The sequence below is a fragment of the Pongo abelii genome, chromosome 9 (genome assembly GCF_028885655.2).
Source record: "Pongo abelii isolate AG06213 chromosome 9, NHGRI_mPonAbe1-v2.0_pri, whole genome shotgun sequence".
In the NCBI taxonomy this organism is placed as follows: Eukaryota; Metazoa; Chordata; class Mammalia; order Primates; family Hominidae; genus Pongo; species Pongo abelii.
In genome coordinates this window covers 21,226,493-21,239,843 of record NC_071994.2, presented here as the reverse complement: position 1 = coordinate 21,239,843, position 13,351 = coordinate 21,226,493, and the positions used below count along the sequence as shown (strand labels likewise).

Here is a 13,351-nt window from a genome sequence, read left to right as displayed (position 1 = left end):
CTGTTGGGCCATGTCTTCAACTGACATCTTACTGGGAAATGCGATAGTTCTGTAGAGAACAGAGCCAAGTGGCCCCAGCCAGAGGAACCAGAGCTGCACTTGGGCCCCAAGGCTCCAGTGGGAAAACCCTGGGTTGGGATCCTGTTCCTCCCTTGCCAGTGGTGATCTGAGCCATCTGTGTGTCCCCTGGCTTCTAGGAGAGCATTCCAGCAGTTCTACAAGCAGTTTGTGGAGTACACCTGCCCCACAGAAGATATCTACCTGGAGTAGCCGCACAGCCCCGCCCTCTGCGTCCCCCAGCCCTCAGGCCAGTGCCAGGACAGCTGGCTGCTGACAGGATGTGGCACTGCTTGAGGAGGGGCACCTGCCATCGCCAGGGGACAAGGAAGTGGGGGCCACTGGCCCAGGGTAGGGGAGGGTGGGGCAGTGGGGAGAGGCAAATGCAGTTTATTGTAATATATGGGATTAGATTCATCTATGGAGGGCAGAGTGGGCTGCCTGGGGATTGGGAGGGACAGGGCTTGGGGAGCAGGTCTCTGGCAGAGAAGGATGTCCGTTCCAGGAGCACACGGCCCTGCCCCATCCTGGGCCTTACCTCCCCTGCCAGGGCTCGGGCGGCTCTGGCTCCTGCCTTGATGAAGCCCGTGTCCTGCCTTGATGAAGCCTGTGCCACCTGCAAGTGCCCGCCCTGTCCCTGCCCCAACCCCCACCAAAGAGCCCTGAGCTCAGGCTGAGCCCAGCCACCTCCCAAGGACTTTCCAGTGAGAAAATGGCAACACATGGAGGTGAAGTCCCCGTTCTCAGCTCCGTCATCTGCGGGGCTTCTGGGTGGCTCCTGCCACTGACCTCACTGGCATGCTGGCCTGTGGCAGGCCTAGGACCTCAGGCGGGGAGGAGGAGCTGCCGCAAGGCCCTGTCCCAGCAGAAGAGGGAGGCTTCCTGACTGACACAGGCCAGCCCCATCTTGGTCCTGTCACCCTGGCCCCAACTATTAAAGTGCCATTTCCTGTCTGGACTGCAGTGGATGTATCTGCGTGGACCCCTCCCGTCCCCGTCTTGCTCCCAGCCCAGGAAAGCCAAGCCTTTGTCACGCGTAGTATCTTTATGAGGGCCTTGGGTCATAGGTGTGCATCGTAGTAATACTCAGCAAGGTCGGGCCCGTCCCGCTTGCGCTGCTGGGCCCCGGACAGGAGGGGTCGAGGCCCTCGCGGCCACGGGTGCTTGGGGAGGATGCCATAGTCTAAAGAGAGAAAAGAGGGCATGGGTGGTAGGGGGCAGCTGGCTCTGATGGAACTGAAGTCACCCTTGAACAGATGTGGTTTGGGATGACAAGCCCCTGAAGGCTGGACTTGGGGCACCTCTTAGGGGTGTCTCCACTGTCAGGGAGGGGTAGGGGAAGGGGACGAGAGAGATACTACCATCCACCAGGCCGGAAAGTGGCTGCGAGAGTTCCAGGGGGGCGGAAAATGCCTCAGGAACAGACTGCTGAGACCTGTGGGAGATATTGGGGTGCTCGGCCCTGGCCCAGAAGGCCACCGCCACCTCCTTGTGAATGGGGGGATGGCCCAGTGTGGGGGCACTTGGCAAGCCCTCGAACACCCAGGGTACCAGGGCCCAGCCCCACTCCAGAGAGGGGAGGGGCAGCACCTCCACCATCCAGCCCAAGTGCCCTGCCCCTCTGTGCTCCAGGAGTCACCTCAGAGGCTGGGAGCGAAGCAGTGCCACTGCCAGGATGAGGTGGAGGAAGAGGCTGAGCCCAGCCCGGGGGCGCAGAGCCCCCAGCATGGCGAGAACCATCTCCTACACGGGTCCTGGCTCCTGTCGCCCCTATCCTGGCAGGACGGAACCCGTTGCCAGCTCCCAGGGCCACCTCACAAAGGGCCTTCATTCCAAGCCTGCGTCAGCACCTGCCCTGGGGCAGGGCCAGCAATCTCCCCCGAGGCTTGTTTTTCTTCTTATTGATGCTGTTGGCTAATAGGTGCCAAACCCGATCTTGTTCTAGTGTTGCTGCCCAAGGAATAAGAGCACACACTGTGGAGTCAGATCTCAGTTGAGGTCCTGACCTTGCCTCTTACTAGCCCGACAAGTCACTTCATCTGTGTGTGCCAGAGTTTCCTCATCTGTGACGTAGTCCATCACACACCCTACAGACACAGGCCCTCCGAAGAGGGCAGGGGATCCTCACCACCCAGAGCCCCAGCCATTCCTACAGCCTCCCCCACCCCCGCTGGCATGGCAGGAGGTCCGGGCAGGTCCTGCCAGCTGAGGAGCCAAGAGTGGGTCTCTCAGCCCTGCCCGTCTCAGGGTCTACGTGAGAGGGAGTGTGCAGGCTCCCCGTGTCCCCAGCTCAGGGCCTTTCCCTCTCCGCTCCCTGCAGCTTACAGCGGCCTGAGGCTGGATGGAGGGCTTCCAGACATGGTGGTAGAGCTCTGGACCTGCCCCTCAAGTGCAGGCTTCAGGAGGGCAGGGAGGGCTTTGTTCACTGGAATCTGCAGCCCTGGACCCCTGGTGGGCGCCCAGTGAGCCTGTGCAGCTTGGCCCTGCACTGGACACCGTCCCCTTGCAGGCCTGGGCTCAGCTGCAGGTGCCACCAGAAGGCCTCTGGCTGGCTCCTGGTTCTCCACTCAGCAGCCAGGCTCAGCCCACTTATACCTGCAGTGTGAACCCGGCTCACCAGAACCACGGCAAGCCTTCAAAACAAAATCCCTGGCCCCACCCCAGATCTGTAGTATCAGAACCTGAGGGCCGAGCCCAGGGCTCTGGAGCTTTGGTAATCCAGTTGCTTGAGACGGTCAACCTACCGGCTGGCCCAGCCGCTCTCCTCTGACGGCTGAGGGGCCCAGGGAGGGAAGTCCCTTATTTCCAACACTGGCTCCTCCAGTGGCCTCATTCATGCTCCTTGTCCCGAGTACCCAAGGCTGACAAGTTCTGGCGGCTCCTTCAGCCCCGTCACCCGCTGCATGTTGTCCCCGCACTCACTTCCCGTGGCCACCTCCCTTTATAAGTCCTGGAGACAACACGTCTCCACAAGCCTGCTTCAGCATCCTGTGCTCACCAAGGCTCGCCCTGCCAGGAACCTGGAATTCTGTCCACTCTGCCTAACCCCAAAGCCCCTCGTCCTTCCTGCTCCTCGTCTCCTAGACACCACCCTCTTCCTCCACGCCAGTCCCCAAGACTAGCTGGGGTTACCCTTAATCTCCCTATCTCTGCTGCCACTGCCATTGCCCCTCCCACTGCTACAGACCACTGCCTCCAATGTCACGGCCCCCATTCTTCCACCTCTGCCCACCAAAGCATCCTCCACCAGGCTGCTGGAATATTTACAAACACAGAACCCTCCCTGCCTACCATAGACCACGTCCAAGTTTCTCCCCTGGGTATGTGATACTATGTTCAGTTTGGCCCTGACCTTCCCCTCCAGCGTCCAGCTCCCACCTCCCATAGCTCCACAGAGCTGTGATCCCAGGCACACAGTGGCCCCTTGTAGGCTATCAAAAAACTAGATAGTTCTACCGGTTTCAAGCCTGGCTGAGTCAAGGCTTGGCCGATGGAGCCTGATGAAACCCTTCACCTCTGTCACCGCTGCAGGCAGGCAGTCGCCATTACCGGGGCACCCCCAAGCTAGACCCCGCTCTGGACATGCCACCTCCTGCCAAGCCCCCAGTGTGGTGCCTGCATCCACATGCCTGTCTCCTCCGTTGGTGAGAGGTGGAGGGCAGGGGACTGTGCTTCACTGCCAGTTCCTGATGGCCAGGCATGTGCCCAGAAACGCCTGTTCCACTAAGCTGGAGGCCACGGGAGCCCAGGCAGACCCTTCCCTTGCCCGTGGGTGAGGACCTGGGGGGCGCTCCTCAGAGGGCCCTGGGGAAAGCAGTGTGTCTGGGAGGAGCTGAGGCATGGAGGACCAAGGTGCAGATGGAGCCCTCTCTGTGGGTTTTAAACTCTAGCATGAGAGGCTGGCTCTTCGCAGGGCCAGTGGCTAAGGACAGGCTAAGGTCAGGGAGAAAAAGACCAGCCTGCGGCCCACCCTGTCCAGGCCCTCCCCCATAGCAGCTTGCATGGCTCCAGGTGGACCCGGCCTCCAGAGCCTGCAGGGCAAGCGTGGGGAAACCCCAGCTCACACCCCCTGAACTGGCCCCAGCTTCCTCCCCGAGCCTGTCTGGCTCCCACTCCCTCCCCAGTGCTGGCCAGTGCCGGATGTCCTTTTTCCAAGGGAGAAAAGCCTTTTACTCTCAACCGAGGATGCAGGGCTTGAAGTGCCACTTGCGTGGGAGCCAGGCTCACTGTTCACCAGGCTCTGTCACAGGGAGGCTGCCAATGCCATGGCCTGGGGCTGCCAGAGCCACAGGGCCCTGCAGAGAAGGGGCAGACGGAGGGTCCCAGCCAGAAGACACGCTGGGCAGCGTTCGGCCATCACCGGGGTTCAGCCTTCCTGTCTTCACCAGGGGCCAGCGAGAGAGCAGCAGTGTTTGCTCCTGTGGCTGCCGAGGCGAGCGGCTTCCCGGGCTCCATGAGGTGAAGTCACCGCTTTCTGTGGGAGAGGAGCCTGGTTCCCACTCCTAATGAAGGCTTCTTGGCCCGGCAGTGACAAGGTGCGGGCTGCAGTGGCATCGTCACAGGAGAGCGCAGTCAAAGGGGTCCTGGGAGGAACGCTGGTGGCGACCAGGGCTGTGTGTGGGGCCTGGCCGGTAGGCACGGAGAGGCCGCACGCTGGGACGCTGCCGGAGTCAGTTTTATTAGGGAAGAGGGGCTCCCTGCCCCACCCCTCCCCACACCCTCCTTCCGGGAGGTCTGTCAGCCCCAACTGTAGAAGTAGATTTTCTGCCAGGTGGGCAAGTAATCCATGAGCGGCCCTGCAGTGGGAGAGGGACACGTCAGGGCAGGCCAGACCCCAATCTGCGCTGTGGCGCCACATACAGCACCTCACCCCTGCGGCCCAGGAGCCAGCCCAGCTGGCTGTCTTGCCCTGCCCCTAGGAGGCAGCACTGCAGGGGATTCTGGTACCATTTACAGACAAAGACCCTCAGGCCCAGAGAAGCTCAGCCAAGGTAGGCATTGAGGGGCCTGAGTCAGGTCCGGTCACCCAACCCAAGCCCAGTGGGCCTCTGCTCAGGGAGGATCTCAGCAGCCCGGTGGACCCCTTCTCTGCCATCGAATCCCCCCAAGATGAGATGGTCTCGTATCGCTCCAAGATACTGTGACCAGAAAAAAGCTGGCAGCTGATGTGGTCTAACAGTCCCCCCACCACTGGACACCCTCCTTTCAGCCATCCCTGGCTCCTCAGGCCACCCTGGCCGATGCCCAGGGGCAGTCCCACCCCCAGCAGGGGCAGCCCCACCCAACCCTGACTTCCCGACTTCCTCTCCTGACTGTGCCAAGAATGAAACTGCAGGAGACAGAGGAGTCAGGGAGATGCTTGCGTGCACCCGCCTTCCAGCACCACAGTCATCGCGGCCCCACCCCTGCTTACTTGTGACCAGGCCAACGCCAGGGACATGGTCAGCCAGCAACTGGAGCAGGAAGAGGATCCTGGCCCTGGGGGAGGCAATAAATGGGGAGCAAGCTGAGTGGGGTGGGGGTGGGTCCCCACAAACCAGGAGGCCCAGAGGCCTTCACGGACCACCGTGCCGAACGCAGCGCATTCCAGAAAACAAAGGTGACTTTCTTGGGAGGTAGGACAGAGCCCGGTACACAAGGGCAAGACCTCTGGGGTTGGCTCTGGCCTCCACCCTCCACCAGCTCAGCTTCGGGGTGGCTGCTGACCCACAACACCTCCTCCCATTCCTCTTTCCCCTTCCACCAACATCCAACACCAAAGGCCTCTAGAGGGTCGCATGTGGAGCAGCGCCCTGGCGGTACGGTGAAGGGTCCAGGGAGGACAACCCCACCCTGCCCTCGGGAAGCCCCCAAGTCCGGCAGAAGCGCTGGGCTGCATGGAAACCTCACAAGCCACCAATGAGAGCAGTCAGGACCCCGGTAGGGGACACAGTACTGAAGAGGGCACATTTTGGTTCAGGGGAAAGGGCAAGGCCCAAGGCCCTGATTTTTAAGACAGGAGGGTTTTCCACAGGGGAACTCGGGTGAGATGAGGATGCTGATGACAATACATAGCGCTGCGTGCTTACTACACCCCACGCACTGCTGTACACGTTAGTCACTGAGCCCCTACAAAGTGGGTACTGTCATCATTCCCATCTTACAGGTGAGGAAATGAGGCACAGGGGCATCAAATAACTTGCTCAAGGCCACACATCTGGAAGGCAGCCTGGCTCATGTGTCTGTCTGAGCAGCAAGAAAAGTGGAAGGCTGGGGGCCAGGTGTGGTGGCTCACGCCTATAATCCCAGCACTTTGGGAGGCCGAGGTGGGCAGATCACTTGTGGTCAGGAGTTCGAGACGAGCCTGACCAACATGGAGAAACCCCATCTCTACTAAAAAATACAAAATTAGCCGGGCGTGGTGGCGCGCACCTGTAATCCCAGCTACTTGGAAAGCTGAGGCAGGAGAATTGCTTGAACCCGGGAGGCAGAGGTTGTGGTGAGCCGAGATCACGCCATTGCACTCCAGCCTAGGCAACAAGAGTGAAACTCCGTCCCAAAAAACAAAAGAAAAGAAAAGAGGAAGGCTGGCTGGGTGCAGTGGCTCACACCTATAATCCCATCACTTTAGGAGGCCAAGGTGGGCCTTTGTTTCCCTAAAGGATAGGGAGCAGGGTCCAGAGAGGTGCCAGGGTGCGGTCCAGAAGGAGCAGCCTTACTCTTTTTTCTTTTAAAAAAAGATGGTGTTAGGCCAGGCGCGGTGGCTCACGCCTGTAATCCCAGCACTTTGGGAGGCCGAGGCAGGCAGATCACGAAGTCAGGAGATCGAGACCATCCTGGCTAATACGGTGAAACCCCATCTCTACTAAAAAATCGAAAAAAATTAGCCAGGCGTGGTAATGGGCGCCTGTAGTCCCAGCTACTCGGGAGTTGAGGCAGGAGAATGGCATGAACCCGGGAGGCGGAGCTTGCAGTGAGCCAAGATTGCACCACTACACTCCAGCCTGGGCAACAGAGCCAGACTCTGTCTCAAAAAAAAAAAAGACAGTGTCTCGTTCTGTCACCCAGACTGGAGTGCAGTTGTGCGATCTCGGCTCACTGCAACCTCTGCCTCCTGGGTTCAAGCGATTCTCCTGCCTCAGCCTGCTGAGTAGCTGGGACTACAGGTGCGTGCCATCACGCCTGGCTAATTTTTGTATTTTTAGTAAAGACGGGGTTTCACCATGTTAGCCAGGATGTTCTCTATCTCCCAACCTTGTGATCCGCCCGCCTCGGCCTCCCAAAGTGTTGGGATTACAGGTGTGAGGCATCATGCCTGGCAAAACTATGCCAGTTTTTTGTTTTTTTTTTTCCGTTTTGTTTTTTTGAGACAGGGACTTACTCTGTCACCCAGGCTAGAGTGGGATGGAGTGAACATAACTCACTGCAGCCTCAGCCTCCTGGCCTGATCCTCATGCCTCAGCTTCCTGAGTAGCTGGGACTTACAGGCGCACACCACCATGTCTGGCAAATTTTTTTTTTTTTTTTTTTTTGTAGAATTGGGTTGCCCAGGCTGGTCTCGAACTCCTGGCCTCAAAGTCAACCTCCTGCCTTGGCCTCCCAAAGTGCTAGGATTATAGGTGTGAGCCACTGCTGCCCAGCCTATGCCAGTTTTTAAGCTGTTATTAGGTCCTAGACAGAGGGGGTCCCAGGAGCCTTGCCTGCCTCACAGTCCCAGCCACTGCACAGGGTTTCCCCCTGTCAGACTGTGGTCTAACCTCACGCAGTCATAGTGGCAGGTCTGTGGAAGAACTGGTCCCAAGCTGCCCCCTGCTCAATCCAGCAGGCCTCTCTGAGGCTAGGAGCTCTGGACCCTCACAGGTGACTGAGTGAGGGCTGGGCCAGGCAGCGAAGGCCAGGGGAGATCCCGGGTTTGGGATCTAGCTCTACCACTGGCTAGCTGGGTGTCTTTAAGTTGCCCAACCTCCTTGAGCGTCCAGGTCTTCCTCTGAGAAGTCAGGATAAGCCAAACTATTTGGCTGGAAGAAGTGGAAATGAGCTAGAGGCCATGGGCGCCCGCCCTGTCGCCATCCCTGTGGGCCGCCTGGCAATGCCCTCAGCCCTGCCCTCAGTGCCTCTCCTGCCAACCAATGTTTAAGTTCCTGCTCAAGTGGCCTGATGGCCCAGAGAGCTCTGCGGGCGGGACTGGGCTGGCATCTGGTGACTGCCACCCGGACAACACACAGTGCTTGGTGAACCCTGGATGAGGCGTGGGGAAGGGAAGGCGCCAGCAGGGACCGGAGCACCAGTGCCCGCTTGCCAGCCCTCTCCCTGGCTCAGGGTGTCCTGGGTGCTTACTCGGAGAAGCGGTCGTAGAAAGGAGAGCGCAGCAGGTAGTAGAGCAGCAAGATGGTCCGGCGCCGCAGCTCCCGCCGCTCCCTCCGGGTCAGGCCCTTTCTGTCACTCAGGAGGCTCAGGCTGGGAGGCAGGGAGGACATGGTCAGGGCCAGGGGCATGATCTAGGCCCACGGAAGGGGAGGAGCCGTGGGCTGGGTGTCCAGAGGGGCAGCAACAGGAGGAGCAGGGGCCGCTGCCACCCCGCCTATGTGAGGCCAGGATTGTAGCAGAAAGCCCAGCGGAGAGTGAAGCCCCAGGCAGGCCCAGGCTCACCTGGTCACATCCACAACACCAGCCAAGAGCCAGGGTTTCCACGACCTCTGACCCCACAGGCCCAGGCTGAGCACTGACGGCCAAGGCGTCAAGGATGTCTCCAGCACAGGGGCCTTGCTGGGCGCACTCCCCACTCAATCCCCAGCCCGCAGTGCCAGTCCTATCCTGCCCCGCGCTAAGGATACAGTGCAGCAGCGGCCGGGCAATGTACAAAAACTCTGCGATGGTCTCCTGCAGCCCCAGGGGGGTGGGGGTCGCACTCAGCTCCTCGTGATGCTGCTGCTGCCGTCCCTCCCGCTGCTGGGGAGCTCCCCAGTGCCTGGAGTGCAGGGACGGCGCTAGAACACAAGGGCAGCAGATGAGCGAGCCAGGCCCAGGCTGGGGCAGGGGAAGGTGGCTGCTGACCAAAGCCAGTCCCTCAGGCCCAGGCAGACAGCACCTAGGTGCCCAGGCCAGCCACATCCTCCACTTACTGTTCTGGAGGGTTCGCACCACCCGGTTTGACCGCTTCCCCACATAGGACTGCTCATGGCTGCCAGGGCTGTGGTCACCATCTAGCAGGGATAGACAGAAGGCCAGACAGTCAGAGGGACATGCTTCCAGCGGAGCCTGCAAAGAACACGTGTGCAGTGAATGCTCAGGAGCTAAGGGGAGAACAGATGAGCTTGTACTATGGCAACAGCTGAGTCAAGGGAACTACAACCAGGGTGGCAGCTCAGCACGAGACCCGTCCACAGAGGAAAGCACTCTGCAGTCCTCCCTGGCCTGGGGAAAGCTCAGCATAGCTGTGGCCAGAGCCAGCCTCCCGGAACCCATGGACAGGCAAGGCAGGGAAGGCCCAGCCTGACCACATCTATGGGGACCACAGCACCAGAGGGGCCGTCTCCTCTCAATCCTTTGCCTTCAAAACAATCATGATGAGAGGCAATGAACTGCCCCAACTCAATGTCCAGAGAGTGAGGCCCAGAAGCTGACGGGATGGGCCCAAAGCCCTGAAGGGACAGATGTGGTGGGTGCCCTGCCTCCTGCCTCTAGAGGCTATGGTTCTGGACACAGAACTAGGCCCAGAGGCGAGGTTGGCGGCATCCCTTCTGTTCCCTCTTCCTGCAGGCTACAAAAATGAATGACTCTGGCCATCACAAGTACTGGGTTCGTGTTCTGATTTTGTCCCTAGCCGCATCATTGTCTTCTCTGTCGAATACAGGGCAATGAGAACACATAGTTGATAGGGACAGGTGTGCTCCACAAACAGATACTACTGTATTCATGCTGGTTGGATCTAAATCCTCAAGTTAGTCCCATGGCCCATTCCGCTCCAGGGCTTGGGGAAGTAGCTCACCTGGGGGCCGTGCCTGGGTCTCTCTGTCCAGTGGAACGATGGGGGGTGAGGTCTGGAGGCCAGCCTTGAACCAGAGCAGCAGGAGCATCCGCAGTACGGCCCTGGTTCGGGGAGTATGTCAGGGCTGTGGGGAGGTGGCTAGCCGGCGGGAGGCCAGGGATGCTCTGCTGAGCACCATCTGTGTAGCTGGCCTGCGTCACCCCCACCCAGGACCCTCTCCACAATCCCAACCTACTTGGCCAGCTGGATGAGGGCGATGACAAGCCAGCGGCCCACTTCACCCCACACCTTGGCAGCTCCCATCTCCATGAACACCTCCACGCACTCCAGCACGCTCAGCCATGTCAGCAGCTTCTGCTGGGACAGTGACTGCAAGAACCCCAGGCCAAGAAGTCAGGAGGCCTGGGACCCTGTAGTCCCAGGCCCTTCTCCTAGGAGGGAGCTTCTCTGACAAGAGATGTGGACCTTCCCCTTTCCAAGCCTAACTGTGCAGGTGTGAGTTCAAACACCAACTCCACCATTAACAGGCTGGGGGACCTGAAACAGCTGACTCTACCTCTCTTCACCTGAGACAGTCTCTTCATCTAAGATGGGAATACTCACACTTTACAGGTCACCTAATGAGATGGTTTGAGGCTCAGATGGACATAGGCCTGTCTCATACTCCATGAGACGTGCTGCACGCATGGGCTAGCTGCTACTATTTCATTCCTGAGTCCCCGTGCTTCCCACCCCGTTCTTGGCAGAATTCTCACCACAGGTAACTTTTTCCGAAGCTCCTTCCGTAGGATCCCGTCATTGAGCAGCACAAGCAGGTTAGAGGCAGAGTACACTGAGGGATAGAGTGTGGCCTTGAGAGGCTGGCTCTGCAGCCTCCATCCCTCTCACCTTCTCCCCAGAGCTGCAGGGATCACCTGTCACATGCTCTGCTCAGGCACCCACAGACTATGTGGAAACCAACCTTCCTCTCCACCCACTTCCTCAGCACTCCCCTCTCCCCAACATGATCTCACAAGGGTGGCTGGACCAAGAAAGGATGGGTCAATCTCAGTGACATGCCAGTTACTGCCCTGCTGGATGGCACTGGTCATCCAGCTGCCCACAACTGCCCATCGCTCTCTGAACTGCCACAGATACACGGTCCCACCTCCTGGCCCTTTCTCTCTTGGCAGCCTGTTCCTGAGGGTCTATTCCACCTCCACTTTTCTTTTTTCTGAGTCGGAGTTTCGCTCTTGTTGCCCAGGCTGGAGTGCAATGGCACAATCTCGGCTCACTGGAACCTCCGCCTCCCAGGTTCAAGCAATTCTGCCTCAGCCTCTCAAGTAGCTGGGACTACAGGCACCTGCTACCATACCCAGCTAATTTTTGTATTTTTAGTAGAGATGGGGTTTCACCATGTTGGCCAGGCTGGTCTCGAACTCCTGACCTCAGGTGATCCACTTGCCTCTGCCTCCCAAAGTGCTGGGATTACAAGCTTGAGCCACTGCACCTGGCCTCACCTCTGCTTTTCAAAACCCAGTTCATTCTTTCAGGACTGTGACAGCAGTCACTGGGCAAACACTCTTGAGGTAGTCACAATCTGGGAATCCTGGAATCTGGGAGATCTAGACTTGAATCTTGGTTCTGGGACCATCAGTGACTGTTCTCTAACCTCACTGAGCTTCTTCCTTAAATGGACAGTGATGACAATAACAGTACCACTTAATATGACTGTAGGGAGGATTAACAAGTAAAGGTAAGAAAGGCACTTAGCCCAGCGCCTGGCGAGTAGTGAATGCTCAGATAAGGTCCCCAGACGTGTCTCTTGACTTAGGGACATGGAGGGCCCAGGACAATGAACAACAGACCTTGTGCCGATTCAGTCATAGCACAAGGTGTCTAACAGGCAGCCCAGGATCTCGGGCTGGGCTGTTCACCCTCTGTGGGGAACTCACCCGGGGCCAGGCAGCCGATCCCCCATACCCCACCCCCAGAGCCCGGCTCACCCAGCTCTGACAGCTCGTGCGAATCGGCGAATCGACCTGGGGAGAGGGTACAGAAGGAGGTGTGAGTGAGCATCTGCCTCACATTTCGTCTTCGGGTCCCGGACATCCCCTCCTTACGCCCTTTGGAAACCTGGACAGGTCTTCTCAAGCACAGCGATCACTACCCTGACTCCGCAGGGAAGGGGGCCACTGGGGTCATAGGTCAGGGCCCAGAAGGAACGGATCAAAGGTCAGGGTGGCACCTGCCAGCAGGTAACTGAGGCCCCGCACTGCCGTCTCCAGCTGGGCCGTGGCGGCCGGGTGACGAGTCACGTACTCCTGGTAGCGGAGGCCCAGGAGCCGCAGCTTCTCCATCCTGCCCTCGGCACCGACAGACCCACAGAAGGACCGTACGACAGGCTGCGGCGCCCTGCTTCCTGCGCCCTCCTTCCTGCTTCCGGTCTTAGGCCCGCCTCTTGGTTGCTTAACTTCCGCGGGCCAGAAGGCTGAGGACTTGGAGAGCCGGTGAACCACCCTTCACCCCATCTCTTGAACCACTTCCCACTCGGGTAGCGCTTAGCAACTGAGGGCCCAAACCCGGCCCCCTACTCCCTCAAGTCATTGGTTAGCACGCTCTCCGCCCCTGACCCGCCCAGCGCCGTCAGCACCCAGCTCTTCCGTTTACTGGGTTGGCTGCCCTTGCGCCTGCGCAGTTAACGCTCCGGTAAAGCTGGGCGGCAGTCAGAGCAGTTCATTCTAGAGAAGGGAGCTGGAGCCCCGAGTCTTTCCAATGGAACGCCGAGAAACTCGAACGGCAGGGCCGGATTTTAAAGGGCTGGGAGATAGCGGATCCTTGAAAAAAGGAGCCTCGGTCAGATTTGGGGAGGTGCGGGGCGCCTAAATACAGTCGGACTGTGTCTCAGCAGGCGCGCGTTCGGCCAGTATCCCCATCTCCGTTTCCTCAACAAAGGTAGTGCTGGGGAAACTGAGGCAGTAAGGAGTCCAGCCCTCTAGTGCCGTCTCGATCCCCTAGACAGCAGTTAGTGCTCCGGCTTCGGCCTCAGCTCCCGTATGGACTGTGCCCCCCAAGGGCTCGAGCCTGCATTCCCACATACGCGAAGAAAGCCCTGGCCCGGGCTTCTGTCGGCTCGGTGGCCCTTGGGCGGGAGTATCCCTTCTCTGGGTCTCAGATTTCCTGATCTGTAAAATGGTTTGAGGGCAGACTTGATCCTTCAACTCAGAATCGATCTCAGCTTTCTGGCCCTCGGACGCGCATCGCAGTCCTCAGCTGCGCCCCCAAGGGAAGGGGAGACCCCTGAGGAATATCTTGCCAAACCAAGCAGCCTCCCTGGAACGGGTGGCA

The 13,351-nt window shown here is 59.2% G+C and overlaps 3 protein-coding genes across 3 annotated transcripts in view; 1 reads left to right on the top strand and 2 right to left on the bottom strand.

Annotated features, from left to right (window-relative positions):
- Positions 1-1,011, top strand: part of MAPK8IP1 (mitogen-activated protein kinase 8 interacting protein 1) — a 20,847-nt gene extending 19,836 nt beyond the window's left edge. Inside the window, exon 12 of the mRNA XM_024255815.2 lies at positions 198-1,011. Within this exon, the coding sequence (XP_024111583.1) occupies positions 198-270 (73 nt within the window). The 3' untranslated portion in view covers positions 271-1,011. The remainder of the gene's footprint in view (positions 1-197) is intronic.
- On the bottom strand, positions 746-1,914 carry FREY1 (Frey regulator of sperm-oocyte fusion 1). Its single transcript, XM_002821829.4, has 3 exons — positions 1,697-1,914; positions 1,419-1,492; positions 746-1,240 (listed from the first exon to the last, which is right to left on the bottom strand). The coding sequence occupies exons 1-3, from the start codon at positions 1,795-1,797 to the stop codon at positions 1,119-1,121; spliced, it is 297 nt and encodes a 98-aa protein (XP_002821875.1). The 5' UTR covers positions 1,798-1,914; the 3' UTR covers positions 746-1,118.
- Positions 1,084-13,351, bottom strand: PEX16 (peroxisomal biogenesis factor 16). The gene is made up of 13 exons (XM_024255919.3): positions 12,252-13,351; positions 12,010-12,045; positions 10,780-10,856; positions 10,260-10,393; positions 10,025-10,125; positions 9,159-9,239; positions 8,871-9,023; positions 8,686-8,758; positions 8,374-8,493; positions 5,471-5,535; positions 2,802-4,853; positions 1,697-2,007; positions 1,084-1,240 (listed from the first exon to the last, which is right to left on the bottom strand). The coding sequence occupies exons 1-11, from the start codon at positions 12,361-12,363 to the stop codon at positions 4,795-4,797; spliced, it is 1,011 nt and encodes a 336-aa protein (XP_024111687.1). The 5' UTR covers positions 12,364-13,351; the 3' UTR covers positions 1,084-1,240; positions 1,697-2,007; positions 2,802-4,794.